This window comes from Grampus griseus (assembly GCF_964374135.1).
Source record: "Grampus griseus genome assembly, chromosome: 17".
Classification (NCBI taxonomy): domain Eukaryota; kingdom Metazoa; phylum Chordata; class Mammalia; order Artiodactyla; family Delphinidae; genus Grampus; species Grampus griseus.
This window is the reverse complement of record NC_139011.1, coordinates 46,791,174-46,805,842: the sequence shown is the minus strand read 5'-3', so window position 1 is coordinate 46,805,842 and position 14,669 is coordinate 46,791,174. Positions and strand designations below refer to the sequence as shown.

Below are 14,669 nucleotides of genomic sequence, written 5' to 3'. Positions count from 1 at the left end.
GAAGCAGGTGGGAGAGGGATGAACTGGGAGTTTGGGATTAGCAGATGCAAACTGGTATATATAGATTGGCTAAACAACAAGGTCCTACTATATAGCACAGGGAACTATATTCAATATCCTGTGATAAACCATAATGGAAAAGAGTATGAAAAAGAATGTATATACATATGTATAACAGAGTCACTTTGCTGTACAGCAGTAATTAACACAACGCTGTAAACCAAGTATACTTCAATAAAAAATAAGTTAATTAAATTTTTAAAAAGATTAATTCCTTCAGAAGAACAAGTACTACACATTCACAAAAAAAGCACCCTTTGAAAGCTTAAATTTTTGAATTTCTTTGCCACTTCCTTAGTTTTGATCATCTTGGACAATATATTTTCAATACTGACTTTTAAAAAGAATTGTGTTTCAGTGTTTGCTATCCTTAGAGAGACAGAAACAGATAAGTACAACTAAATACTTGTTTTTCAAAAGTCTCAAAAGTATAAGGGAAATGAAAGTAATTATATCTTCAAATGATTTTGGGGTATGTTTCTAATTTCATACTTCTGATGCGATTCAAGATTAAAACTGTATTAAGACATTTGAGACATGCCGCATTGGTATTAAATGAATTTAATTTTGTGTAAAGTGGCAGAAATATTTTCTTCAGCAAACATACCTGCAGATATAAAATCACAACCATAAATCTACAAAAAAGCAAGCTATTGAATGAAATCTGATTGGTTATTTCCCTGCAGTATGGATCTGCTAATAATTTAATTTACTACTTGCTAACAGAAGCCAAAATTTAAATATACATATATATATATGTGTGTGTATATATCTATCTCTTCAATTTTAAATCATTCATATATATGAACAAGTATACATACACATATATAACAATTGTTCATATATATAAACAATTTAAATTAAAGAAAGTACATCTGGTGGCCTATTTTTTCCCCCCGATTTCTAAAGAACACCATATTCTATTCTAGGCAGTGGAATGTCAATCCACCTTAAGGGTTGTTCAATGAGCATATCTGAGAAACCACTGGTTTAGCCAATGATGTACTTATTGAGGGAGGCCCTAGTGCCACTGTCAAGAGCTTATCCACAGGAGAGATAAGAAGGTACTTGTTTGGTTTGTGAAAAGAAGGAGTAGTGAGGAATGGCAGGTAGCTGCAGGCTGATGACACGTGATGTCCGTATATATGTAGAACCAACACACCCATAATTGCACCCATTTTCCATACCCAAATCCAAAGCCTTTATATCATTAATCCCAGGCAAAAATGGTAAGATTCATGTGTGTTACTATCCCACGGCTTCAAGATGCCTCTAAACTCATATGAGTATGTCTTAGTTTTATCAGTGGAGGACAAACCAGGCTTCTATCACCAAGCCCCATCCCATAACAGGCAAACCAGTCCAAGACTTCTCTGAGTGCTGCAGGAGAGTCTATGGAAGGGGCGCTCACTCCACTGTGATGCCTAAAATGCCTTTGCACAGAGCAAACATTCAATACATGCTGAGTGAATGAATGAGTGAACTGGCTCATTTCAGGGAAATTCCATTCAACAGGCTGGCATTCCTTCCTACCCATCTTAACTGTTAAGCTTGCCATCAGACAAAAATTTAATTATAAAATGTTAGAGCTGAGGAAATTTTAGAAACTATCTACTCTCCAGAGGTATTACAACTTTAATTTAGTGGTAAAAATCACTAGGAGTGATTTAGGAGTCTATCAGACCTGAGTCCAAATTCCACATCTACCATATTTTGGTGAGCAAATAACTACTTCTGAGGCTCTGTTCCATATATGCATTATGGGATATCATAATAATACATACATTAATTGTATGACTATCAGGGGATGAAATGACACAATCCATTTGCCATGGTCGGCTAAGTAATTTGCCCCAAGTAAGCACTCAAGACATTAGCCAATATTCATAGCGGAGAGATGAAAACAAAACTCTGGGACTGATGCCTACCCTAGTGGCCCCAGTGGTCATAATGACTTTCTTCCATTCAGCCTGCTCTCTTCTCACTAAGACTAAGGAAGAGAAGATGAACAAATTAGGAATAACAATTTGAAAATGGTTTTATACTCCCTGAATGAATGGAATTATAATAAAATGATTCATGAGTTCTGCAGAAATATGATGAGACTTTAGATCTTTATGTTAGTTCTCTACAAAACCAATTGATGGCCCTAAGATGTACCTTCCCACCCAGCCCCATCCTTACCAGGATCAAATATCATTGTAAATGGAAAAGTCAACCACACATAATCAACAAGCTAAGTTACAAGCCAGTGAAGTCTCAGAGCTTTGATAGAGAAAATTCAGATTTATCATTATATGTAAAAATAAGATGATATGAAGAACTCAATCTAAAAAATATTACCTGGAGATCTATAATCTCTACAATAGTGCTATAAAAAGTAAAGAGCTAGAAATCTATTTCGACGGTGTTCCTTATAAGAAAGCACTTTCTGTATAACTTTTAATGTACTACTGATGAGAACAATTCAACAAAATTCAAATAAATATCTGCAGATGTCCTACAAGAAGAAAAGAACAGAGTTAGATGTGACAGGGGATAACTGGACTTCAGGATGAGTAAGACCCTATACTTGACCTCAATAAATTAACATGAAATACAGTGGATGAGTCATGTACAGAATGTCAGAATTCTAAAAGGCCAAGCTAAGTACTAAAAGGAACACGTGGGGACTCTTAAGAAGGAAATAAAATATTGGTTAGTTGATTACGAAAAGGCAGAAGGGAGTAGGTTCCTTTTGGCTGCTCTTTGAAGAGATCACTTCCTTTCCCCGCTAGTCCTGAGGCTACGGTGGCATGGGCAATAGAGGAATGTGGGGACTGAGAATCATTTCTACTCTCACCAGAGTGGCTGGAAGCAGATTTTCTTACCAGGATGTAGTAGTATGCTAATATTTAAGGGTTCTTGAGGTCAGAGAGAAGGGTTTGAATACTCCGGCTCCACCTCTTGCTGTGGGTCAAGTTTGTTACGTTTCCAACACCTCGGCGTCTTTATCTGAAAATTGGGGACGATGATAATGTCTCCCACCTGAGTGTGAGAACTATATGATACAGTGCATACGCAGGGCTAAATTTGGTGCCTGGCAAACAGAAAGTGCTCAGTACGGCAGGCGAGTGTAGTGACAATAAAGGCAAAGATGACAGGGGTAGTGCCGGTGTTGCTTCTGCCCCCAGAACAGGCTCTGACTGGGAGAGAGTTAAAGCACCTTTGGGTTCATGGGGGTTTATATATAAGCAACGGTTGATCAATGTGAGCTGGCTGTCCAAATGATTATGTGCAATCTAAGAAAAAAATAGGCCTCGGATCTGCTCAGCTACTTAATAATATTAGCAGCGGTAGTAGTCAAAGAAGCTAAATTTTATTAAGTGTTTATATGCCAAACAACGTGCTGAACGTTTTAAAAGGATTTACTCACTTACTACAACAAGGCTATATGCTAGGTCCTGATAATGTTATTCGTCTCTTTCAGATGTTGACTGAGGCTCAGAGGGGTTACAAAAGCACCTAAGATCCCTTTATCAGTACATGACGGAAATCAGTTCAAATCCAGCCTGTCTGACTTGTTCTTAATCACTAAGGTATGAAATTAAGCATGTTGCCCTTTGCCTGATTCTCCTTCCGAGGCCTGAATATTTCACTTAGCTCTCTGAGTGCAGAAGAGAGAAAATTCTCTCTCCTTGGCCCAACTTGGCATCAATACCCAACTCCCCTTCTCAAAATGGGTTGCTTCAACGAGCAGCAATGAATGCCGGGTCGTGGACCAGTCACCTTGATGACTAAGAGTCAGACATTACGGAAAGAAAATGCTCTGTGACAAACCTACCCTTATACAGAAACAAGACAGAAATGGGGGGACAGGGCAGAAGATAATGGAATAAGGCATAGGAAAAATAGCACCTGGCATCGTGACAGTAATAATAATAATAGTAGTAGTAGTAGTAATAGTAATAATGATAGACTTCACTATGATCTAGGCATTGTATTAAGTGCTTGGTGTAAGTGACTTCATGTTAACATTGAAAACAAGTCTATGGGGATGAAATATTATTAACATCATTTTATAGGCAGGAGTATTGAGGTTCAGGTAATCAGGTAAATTGCCCAAGCTCATATGGTTAGCAAGTGGAAAGCAGAGATTTGAACCAGCACCTACACTCCTAACCATTATGCTATAACCATTATGCTGAAGACATAAGAATTCCAATGGTCTTTCCCCATAACCCACTCCTGCACTCCAGACTTAAATAGTCCAAGATCAAGAGAGAGCAAGCTTGGAGTTGCCACTCTTCAGTGAGTGTCAATCATTTCAAAACAGTCTATTTGCTAACAAGATGCACTTCCTGTGATAATCTTCTCAACCAGCTATCAAGAAACAGGAAGCAAAGATTCAAGTAACAGTATGTTCCTACTTACGAGGAAGGTGGGACAGCACAGTTGACACTGGGCTTAACTGTTCTGGAAAACGTGGTCCCAGTAGGCATACACGCTGGTACATTTTCCCCACCTACCAAATACAAAAGAAGTATTTCATTTCCATGTTGCTCTTCAAAGTTCCACCTCATTCGTGCCTGTCATTCATCCTCTGGCCTCTTCCTGTCTCCATTTCTGTACAGAAAGGTGCTGAGTCTCTGCTCTCGGATACGAAAAGGGTGTGTTAGGAGAGGGAGCCATGGTACCTCGATGTCTTTTTTTTTTCATCTTAATTCTATTATGCCAACTCCACTGAACTTAATTAGAGTGAATACAGAATTACACAATTACCCTCTGTTCTAGTCTTCAGATGTTATATTTTGATAAAATTTACGACATGCTGCTCTCCCCTTGAACACCAGATGAACACTAGAAATGGATGTGTGTTGACATAAAATCTGTTATAATTACAATTCAAGTATAGCTTACATAATGATAGTGTTAACATAAAATTATAGATGTGTAGAGACAACGTGGTCATGCTTTTTTTAGTATAAGTACATGCTTAGACCAATATCTGTTAGCGGAATGAAGATGGAAGAGAATTTTGGTTAAGCCACAAAGGCTGTTTAAGGACTTGCAGATAGCTAAGGGGAACTCAAAGACCAGTAAGATAATATTTCCCCTGCCATGTTTTCAATTGCAAAGTGAAGGGAAGATGTGAAAGCAAGTACCCCTATGGAAATTACAAGACAAGTACATTTTTTTCCTTGAGTACCTGGGTAAATGCTTAAATTCTAATGTATATCAGTGATGCAAATTTTCAACTGAGTTTGATAAATCATAAAATAATAATTATACATATATGTATATAAAACTGCATGGAACTAGACAGTTCAGAATTACTTCTAATTAAAGAGGTACCCTATGACAACTAACTTAAACCTTACAAAATATGGTTCCAAGTACCCTATCAGAGTGAAAAGCAGGAGACCGAAAGGTTTATTGTAAATGTTTGTAGTCATGGTGTCTTAACTAAAACTACTGTGTCACAAATACTATTAAAATAATTGTGACATTTTATTCACTTTTACTGCAAACAACAAAACAAACTATAGGTATTTTTTCATTTCAGGTAATTATTTTAGCTAACAGTTATTAAATGTTTTGAGAAGACAGAGTGCTAATTGCATTACTTCATTTTACCTTTAAAATAGCACTTCCATGTAATTATTCTTAATATCTCCATTGTATTAAAGTGTATCTCTACTTTAGACCTTTCTTCAGAACTGCAGACTTGTGTATCCAACTGTGTACTCAGCATCTCTACTTGGATGTCACGAAAACATCTCAAATCTTATACCTCCAAAACTGGTCTTTAATCCCCCAAACATGCTCTACCCCAAACTTTTTCCATCTTAGGTGACAGTAACCACACCTTTCCAGTTCCCCAGGCCCTAAATCTCGAATTCACCCTTGACCCCCTCTTCCTTTCCATTCTTGCATTCAATCTACCACGAAATGCTGTCACAACCTTCCTTCCCAATGTTCCACTTCTGAGAATTACCAGCCGCTAGCAGCCTGGTGCAGGCCACCAACATAGACCTCGAGGATCCTGTAGTCACCTCCCGAGATTCTCCCTGACTCCACTCTCTCCCCACATCCTCAAGACCACAGATAGAGTTATGCTTTTCAAACAAGAGACAGTTCATGCCATACCTCGGCTAAAATCCTGCCCCTAGCTGCCTACATTTAGAGTAAAAGACACAATGCATGTGATGGCCTCCCAGGACTTACCCAATCCATCCCATCACATATCCGACCTCCAGCCCTCCTGCTGTCTCTTCCTCCCCACTGACTAAGTCAGCCAGGGTGGCCTCCTTGATATTCCTCCAAGCTGCCCGGCATATTTCTGCCTTAAAGTTTTGGGACTGGTTATTCTTGCTCCCAGGGAGTGGTCTCCCCATCATACATTCTGACAACTCCCTCACTTCAAGTCTTTGCTCAAATGTCAACTTATAAAATCCACCCTGACTACCCTATTTAAAATCAGAACCTACCTGTACACTCCTCCAGCACTCCCAACCCAAGCCTCTTCAGTGAGCGTCACATCCTTTTCCTTATCCCGTAGCGCCCATCAACCTGTGACAAAGCATAGAGTTTATTTATAACATCCGTTTCCACACGAGAGTGTAAGGAGGGAGAAAGCATGCAAGAAGGAGCACGCAGGCAAAGGCTCTTGTCTAATTTATTCATTGATACGTCCAAGCACAGAGAACAGGAAGATGCTTGATAAATAGTCCTGAAAAAGATACAGATGAGGAAACTAGTAGTAAAGCTCAGAAAGTTTAAGTAACTTCCTCAAGGTTCTAGAGCTAGAAGAGGGTCACAGTAGAATTCACACTTGGGGATGTCGAACTTCAAATCTCTTAGCCTCTCTGCTATCTTTTTTTTTTTTTTTTCTTCTTTGCGGTACGCGGGCTTCTCACTGTTGCAGCCTCTCCCGTTGCGGAGCACAGGCTCCAGACACGCAGGCTCAGCGGCCATGGCTCACAGGCCCAGCCGTTCCGCAGCATGTGGGATCTTCCCGGATCGGGTCACGAACTCTCAACCACTGCGCCACCAGGGAAGCCCCTCTCTGCTATCTTAAGTCCATGCAATTCAGGATTTGTTTTAATCAGTGCCATGGAAATTCTCACTCCACTGAATAGGATCACTAAAGTGTTCTCTGTCTAGATTTATATATATATTTTCCATTTAAACAAAGGAAACAGAAGAGGGGAATTCATCATGGGTTATTGCGGTAGTTTTACAGCAATTTTAGCAGTAATGAAATTTAAGTAATAGTGATATTTAATAATAGCATAATAATAATAAAATAATAGCTCTTAAATGTATTGAAGATGAATCGCATGCTAAACTCAGTGCTAAAATATTTCCATGTATATTTTGTGCAAAATCCTTATGAATATTCTATCAGATGAGCTTTATGTGTAACTCCACCAGGCATACTTCTCTTATTCCGCTTTCAAAGATAAGGAAATTGATGAGAAGTGTGGTAACCGTTTGATCAAGATGAGACTGGTAATAAGTTGTGAGTATGAATTTAAATTCAGGTCTAACTCCAGAATTTGATTCTCAATCCATACATGAAAATTCTGATAATTCCTTTGATAAGGGTATGTTCTCTCCTGGAAAACATCCCCCATTATGTCTGCCTGTGCTCATACCTTCAGGACACAGTCAAGTTTGAAACATGATAAAAATGTTTAAATAGTGTGCTTTAATAAATGGAAATATCTTCATCTAAACAATAACACAAAAAGGCAGGCTGAGCCCTTTGAAGTGGCTTCGTTGCTATCTTCCATCCAGAACATGAGAAGGAATCAACAGCTGCAGAGTAAAGAAAGCATGAAACCCAGAGATGGAGGATTCTGTAAATGACCAATTACAAGACTATTAAGCCACACTTTCACAGCAAGAGGCAAAATATTCCATTAAACTGAAAATTCTTCTACCCCTCACTCCAAGGCCCACACAAACATTAATGTTGCATTTATTAGGATGTATTTCCTGTGCTCTATCAACTTGACTTTCAGCAACTGTATTAATACAGTCCTTTCGCTTTGCACATATATCTGAATGATGGATTCCATTACTGGAGTTTTGTAGAAGGAGTGGAGTGAATGAAGTAAAGTTTGGGAAGAGCCATCATAATCCATAATGATGGGCACTGAATCAGGACAAGAAGAAACCTCTCTTCTCATTTATTTGAATGAAAATTCTACTATATATTTATTGCCTCTGTACAGGGCCATCTGTTGAATAATGGAAAACAAGCATCTTTCATTTGGAGGTAGGATTTGTGTGCTCAAGTTTCGATGGGCCTGCAGAATTAATCTTGTTTTAGAAATGAAATAAAATGTAATTTCTTTCTGTAAGTAGATGTGGTTAAGCAACTGGCAACTTTGATGTCTTTAAATCACTGCAGTTTCGGGGTAGGCAAATCTATAATTATTTCAAGCACTTCTTTATTGGTGCAACAATTGAGCAGTGTACATAGTGGTCAACAACCTGGGCATTGTCAGACGACTCTAAGTTTGAATCTAGACTTTGCCACTCACCAGCTATGTGACTTTCAGCTATGAGAATCACTTTCTTCAGCTTTACACTGTGGATTATTATATGCCCTTTGCAGAACTACTGTAAGAACTAAATGTATATGGGCACAGTGGCTCATAGTAAGGGCTCAAATTAGTACTGTGGTCACTACTAGTAGTACTGAAAAGAAATTAGAACTTCTATTCTCATAAAGTGGGATATGTGTCCCTTTATCATTGTAATTTCATATCATTTTACTTTTGACCTTATAATTTAATAGCTTGATCCAAGAAACATTTAGCAGTAAATATAATTGAAAGAAGATTACCTGTCAAACATGAAATACTGTAGTATCAAGTGTGCTGGCACAATACTCTTCTCAGATAATTAACCTGTAAAAATATGTTATTGTCTTCTTTTTAATTGAGCACATTGAACATATATATTTACTGTGCCAATTGGCAAAAGGTCCATTAATTAATCAGTCTAACTATATGTTGCATAAACATCTTCTAAACATAATCGTATATGTATTTTATTTGTTGGGAAAATGTGTTTGAGATGGTTCTTTTCTGCCTATTTAAAGTAAAAGAGGATGAGAAGTAGAGTTAGGCTTAATGTACTTTGTACTCCATTATGCCATGAAAATGCTTCTGTGCCCTGGAGACAACAACAAAAGATTTGCTTTAATGACAAGAATCAAGTATGTTCTAAAGCTTCCAGGTAGGAGGCGTATAGGTTGCAGTTTTTATCAGGAGTCTTTGCTCTCTCTCTCAACTGCGTCTAGATGGGAAAGATGTGGTCACAAATGCTTCAAGGTGATATAGTAAATGTTGGAAAAGAGGGGGGTAGGAGGCAGAGTTTTGAATATCTCAAACCTGAGCTAGAAGGATTTTATTTAAAGAAAATAGCGGATATTATTTTTCACTTAAGGAAGCAAACCTGACATTAATGTAGGAAATTAGCTCTTTTAGCTATGATGCTTTCAAATGCACATGGCTGAAAACAAATTCAAAATAGTCAAAGGAAATTTAAAAACAAAAACCAAACAACAACAACCTCAACAAACAAGTACTAGAAATTCAGGGATGCAGCCATATTCAGATACAGTTGGATCTGGAAGTTCCAGAGTATCAGCAGGGTTCCAGCTCTCTCTACATCGCTCAGCCCTGCTTACCTCTGCAAGACTTTATTTTACAGAAAGTCTCTTCTTGTGCTGGATGGTCACTGGGAGTCCCAGAGTCATACCTCCCCAGCTTAGAAATTCCAGAGAGAAAAGACAATTCTTCCATTTTGCTCTGAGACAAAAGTCCTGGGGAGCAGTCTGATAGACTTAGCCGAGGTCAGATGCCTACCCATGAGCCAATCACCTGCTTTACTGGAGTTCAGTCCCTGGGCGACTCATCCCCGGGGCTCGTGAGGAGGCAGGATGGCATTATCTGGCAGTTCTCCAAGAAAAGCCTGCTGTTTTTGTAAGATGAAAGGGGAGAGGACATGGATAATGAAACCTGTATCTGCTTCTGTAAAATCCACAGAATCTTACTCCCTGCCCTGTGTCGATGACCATGCAGTAAGCTGACCCAGGAGGTCATTTTTCCCACAACAGTCTTTATATATATGACTAAGGAACACACTGGTAAAAGAATATGGGAGAAAGTCTGAGTATGACAAGTCAGCTAGACTGATATTAACTAAAAAAGCTGTGTGAAAACATCCTTAAAAAGTTGCCCCCAACTCACTCAAAGTCCAAAGTTGGAGCTGGAAATACAATGTCATGGAGTTTGGATAAGAGCAGGTTTTCTCCAAGCTGAACTATGACACAGAGATTAGAGACTTCTAGAAACTATACTTTTTCAAAGAAAAAACATCACATGAGAAAAATGAGGCCTAGAAAAATTAAATGACTTAAGCTAATTAATGGCAGGACTGAGACTAGAGTATACTTTGTGTAATTGGCTATGGTCTTTTTTTTGTTGTTTTTGTTGTTGTTGTTATCACTTCAGAACGAGACAAACTTAAAGAAAGGAAACACAACCAAAACTCAGTGGTTGGAAAAGAGATGGATGTGAACGCCCACTTGTTTCTTACGTATAAAGTTACCCCTCGCAGTGTTTTGGAGGAGAAAACGCTGGCTCTTCCCAACGTTGGTTACATACACAAAGATTCCAAAGACAAGACAAGTGCTTTGCAAACAAAGTAACTAGAACCAGCTCAGGCTTCCCCGCGCCGGGTCCTACGTTCCACGGTCAGAACCACCAACTGTATCTCCCCGGGGAACAAGGTGATTCAGGAAAGCTGGCGCCTTCAGAGAAGGGAGAAAACTTAGCCGGCAAGAGAGTCAGGAGGAAACTTGCTCAGCTTCTTGCTGGGGTCTGAAACGATCCCAATAGAGTCCTTAAACCCCTCAGGTTTCCCCAATCAAGCACCCTCGCCTCCAACCTGGGCCACCCCAGATCTGACTATCAGACGACAGAAGTCTGCGGACGCACGAAAAGCTGACCACCCCACGAGACGGACCTAAGCGCGGCCGCGCCCACTCACCCGCCGCTCCCCGGGAGACGGGAGACCAGCCCGGGGTCCAAGTCCTGGGAGTGGCCGACTCGCCCCTCTCCGGGCCCGGCTCCAGCTCACCTCGGCGCGGCCCGCCTGGGCGCCGCCATCTTGACCACGAAGGGGGCCTCGCGCCGGAGGCCCCTGAGCGGGTGCCCTGAGCCGAGCCGGAGCGCCGGGGAGGCCCAGGTCGGCGCCCTACGTCCCCCGCGCGCTCGCGCCCCGTCCACGAGCGACGAGAGTCCCACACGCAGCGCCCGACCCAGGCTTCCGCGGACCCGGCGCCCCGCGCAGCCCGCACCGCGGCTCAGGTGGCGCCGAGGGCGGCCCGGGCGGAAGAGCGGGCGCGGGGCACGCGCTCGGTAACCTGGCAACGCGGAGCGACCCGGCGTCCCCGGCGAACCCCAGCCCTCCACCGCGAGGAAGCACGGACCCCCGCGTCCGCCGCGCAGCCCGCCCCGCCCCCTCGGTCGCTCCGCCCGCCGCTGCCCGCTTGCTATGGTCTTTTAAATCCATGATACAACGTCTATATGTAACAAATCTGTTAAATCCTAAATGTTTATGATATCCATAATCCATTATCTGAATTATTCTTGAAGGTAAAACATCTAAAAACTTCTTAATTGTATGGGTATACATACATAACATACACGTGGAGGTAACTTGAGGGTAAGGGGGTAGGTATTATAAGGGGCTAGGTATTATTTATCTTTTTACCTCGGACAATGTTCAGAATGGTGTTTTGTACCTAAGAAGCACTCATGTGTTGAATGAATCAGAATCGGTTTGCCATTCCCCACTGCCTTTATCTCACAATAACAGAAACATAAAGTGGGCAGAGCAGAAACGACGGCAAATAAATTGTCCTCTTAGTTGCAGAATGCAGTTTCTAGAACTTAAAGAATAATTAGTCGATTTTGAAATAATTTTGTTTTACAAAAATTTCGTAAGATTGAAATACTCTAACCTTAAAGCTCTCGATCAACTCTAAAGGAGGGCTTTAATTGGCTCTTCCTGAGTCTAGTGTTTATTCCTGGGCCGATAACTGGGGCCATTGTCATAATAGAAAGTGTGATTTGTTACCAGAGAAAGAGGAAAGTGACGCTGGGCTTGCAAGATATTTATATCTTCAGCCAGAGTGCATAGGATCTGGAACTTAATTGGTGACGCAGTATTTGTTTGAGATTATATGAATGAAAAATCTTTGTGTAAGAGTGATTAATCTAAAACTTGGCCAGTCATTGTCCTAGTGTCATATTAAATTGCAGGAGAATCTAGTTTTAGGCACAAAGATCATAAATATAAAATGTGTTCCCGGGTTTGGTTCTGTGTAGTCAGTAATCTATACTCACCCACTCATTAATAAAAATGAAAGTTAAGGACTCAGTCCTAACTTATATGCTTAGCATTGTATTTCGCTAACAATCTCAGTTTTATTTTCTTTGTTCTCCCCTGTCCATCATCTTCTGCAGAAAATAATGTCTCCACTTTCAATTCCCTGTCTATTTAAATCCAATTTGTAATTTATAAAGTTGTCCTCCTTAAGGGCTGCTGCTTCTGCCACAGTAATGTACTCTGGCCATTATTATACTCTTCCATCTTTCATGGAGGTCTCCATCCATAGGTTTTGTTTTCATAGCTTTTTTTTTTTTTTGGCGGTACGCGGGCCTCTCACTGTTGTGGCCTCTCCCAATGCGGAGCACAGGCTCCGGACGCGCAGGCTCAGCGGCCATGGCTCACGGGCCCAGCCGCTCTGCGGCATGTGGCATCTTCCTGGACTGGGGCACGAACCCGTGTCCCCTGCATCGGCAGGGGGACTTTCAACCACTGCGCCGCCAGGGAAGCCCTATACTTACGATTTTATATTTGCTTATTTACTTTTGTCTCCCCCCTCAGCTCAAGAGAGACTATATTCATCTGTGTTAATCACTGCTGTGTTTCCTGAACATGCCTATACATCATACTGAAGAATGGTGCCTGAAATTTGGTAAGGGATCAATCAATTTTCTTGGCTGGATGAAGAAATGTGTTCATAAATTAATGAACAGATCTTCGGGGCTTCTGACTTGAGGACTAATGGGAAGAGGATGGCAAACGGTTGGGACAGGGTACTGCAAGAAGTAATATTTGGAGTACTCTGATAGCTATCCTAACAGATAAGATTGTGTTCATTTAAGTAGTTCTAATTAGAGAGCTGGGAACTAGGGACACACAGCATTAAGGTTTTTGTAATGCATTCTGTAGAGTTATTTTTAAGTCTGTACAAATATCACTGAAAATGTATGCATACATATACACCTCTGTTACTTTACTTAGCGCTTTACGAGAGTCCCTCAAGGAAGGGGTAGTAGCAACTCTCAATATCCTTCCTTTATGATGAGCTTAATTTATTCAAAGTTACATCATAATTTATTTGTAACTGTGAAACTAGACTTAGTTATTGAATAGACCCTCCCTAGAAACGTATGACATTAATAAAACCAACAAAACTTTGTTCAGTTTCCAATGATAGACACACTACAGACTCAATTATGGGCCATCCAGTTTAATGAAGGGAAGAAGTGATTGAACAAATATAGAGCAAACAGAATATGAAGTTTTATCCTCCATTAACATTAGTAACGGATAGTGTGGGCTCCAATGCCTTCAAGATAGCTTGAGACCATCATCTCTGTGTCATGGGCAGGGGGATGTTCAGCCAGGATGTCTTTCACTGTCACTGAGAAAAATTTCCATAATATATAATGATACCTACTGAAACTGATATGGGGCATTTGGGTAATAAGGAATCCATTAGCATATTTTCCCGGAAACCTTGACTACAAAACGAAGACAGTAGATTTGGACACTTTCAGCCATGAAGAAGTTGTTTGGATATTCATCTTTATGCCTAATGAAATAAGCTTATTTCATCTCTGCAGCTTCCCATATACCATTTTCCCACCTCTGTTTTATGTTTGGAAAGACTTTTAGAAATTGAAAGTCAAGTTAAAAAGTGAGTGACAACTTAAATGATATATGGAATATTTTGCTGACTTACAAGAGCATGCAGAATTAAATATGACCCAGTTCAAATGTTTATTTTAACGTGTATGTTGAGGTGGCGTTTTCAAGGTGCCAGAAAATGAGAATTCACCTTCCAGTGTGTGTTACCAGTTCTGTTCATTGCACAGAATCATCTTCATAAAACATAGTGTTTTCTATGTACCTGGTATATATCTCAATTAGTTTGAAGAATTTCTCAGATACCTCTTAATATGTAGTGCTCCAATTCCAATCTTGCCGTGTCCTGTACCAGTGACACAGCACACAGGAGTTTTATTTCTCTTTATTTCTCTGGGTTGTTCAGAACCCAATGAAAGAACAATGGAATGGAATCAAAGAGATCAGGGTTCTTCTCCCAGATTTACCATAAAATAATTGTGTCCTCTTGGGAAAATCATAGTCATTCTAGGTCCCTTTTCTTTACTTTGACAGAGCTGCACTAATGACCCCAAATAATATAGCCCTCTTTCAGTAGTCGCTTAGATGTCATTGGTTTTCTGAAA

General features: G+C 40.3%; 1 protein-coding gene across 5 annotated transcripts in view; it reads right to left on the bottom strand.

The window, feature by feature from the left end:
- The window catches only part of LOC309835204 (uncharacterized protein), a 44,335-nt gene extending 32,980 nt beyond the window's left edge, over positions 1–11,355 (bottom strand). For 4 of the 5 annotated variants that reach the window (XR_014297978.1, XR_014297979.1, XR_014297980.1 and 1 more), the window contains exons 1-3: positions 11,113–11,355; positions 6,531–6,612; positions 4,474–4,564 (exon numbers count right to left, since the gene is read on the bottom strand). Coding sequence is in view for 2 of the 5 variants with exons in the window: in XM_082674615.1 (XP_082530741.1) it covers positions 4,474–4,555 (82 nt within the window). In the remaining 3 variants the exon portion in view is untranslated. Of the gene's footprint in view, positions 1–4,473; positions 4,565–6,530; positions 6,613–9,941; positions 10,036–11,112 lie in introns of all 5 variants that reach the window. The other variant, XM_082674616.1, reaches the window with a different exon arrangement.
- Positions 11,356–14,669: the final 3,314 nt, after the last annotated feature.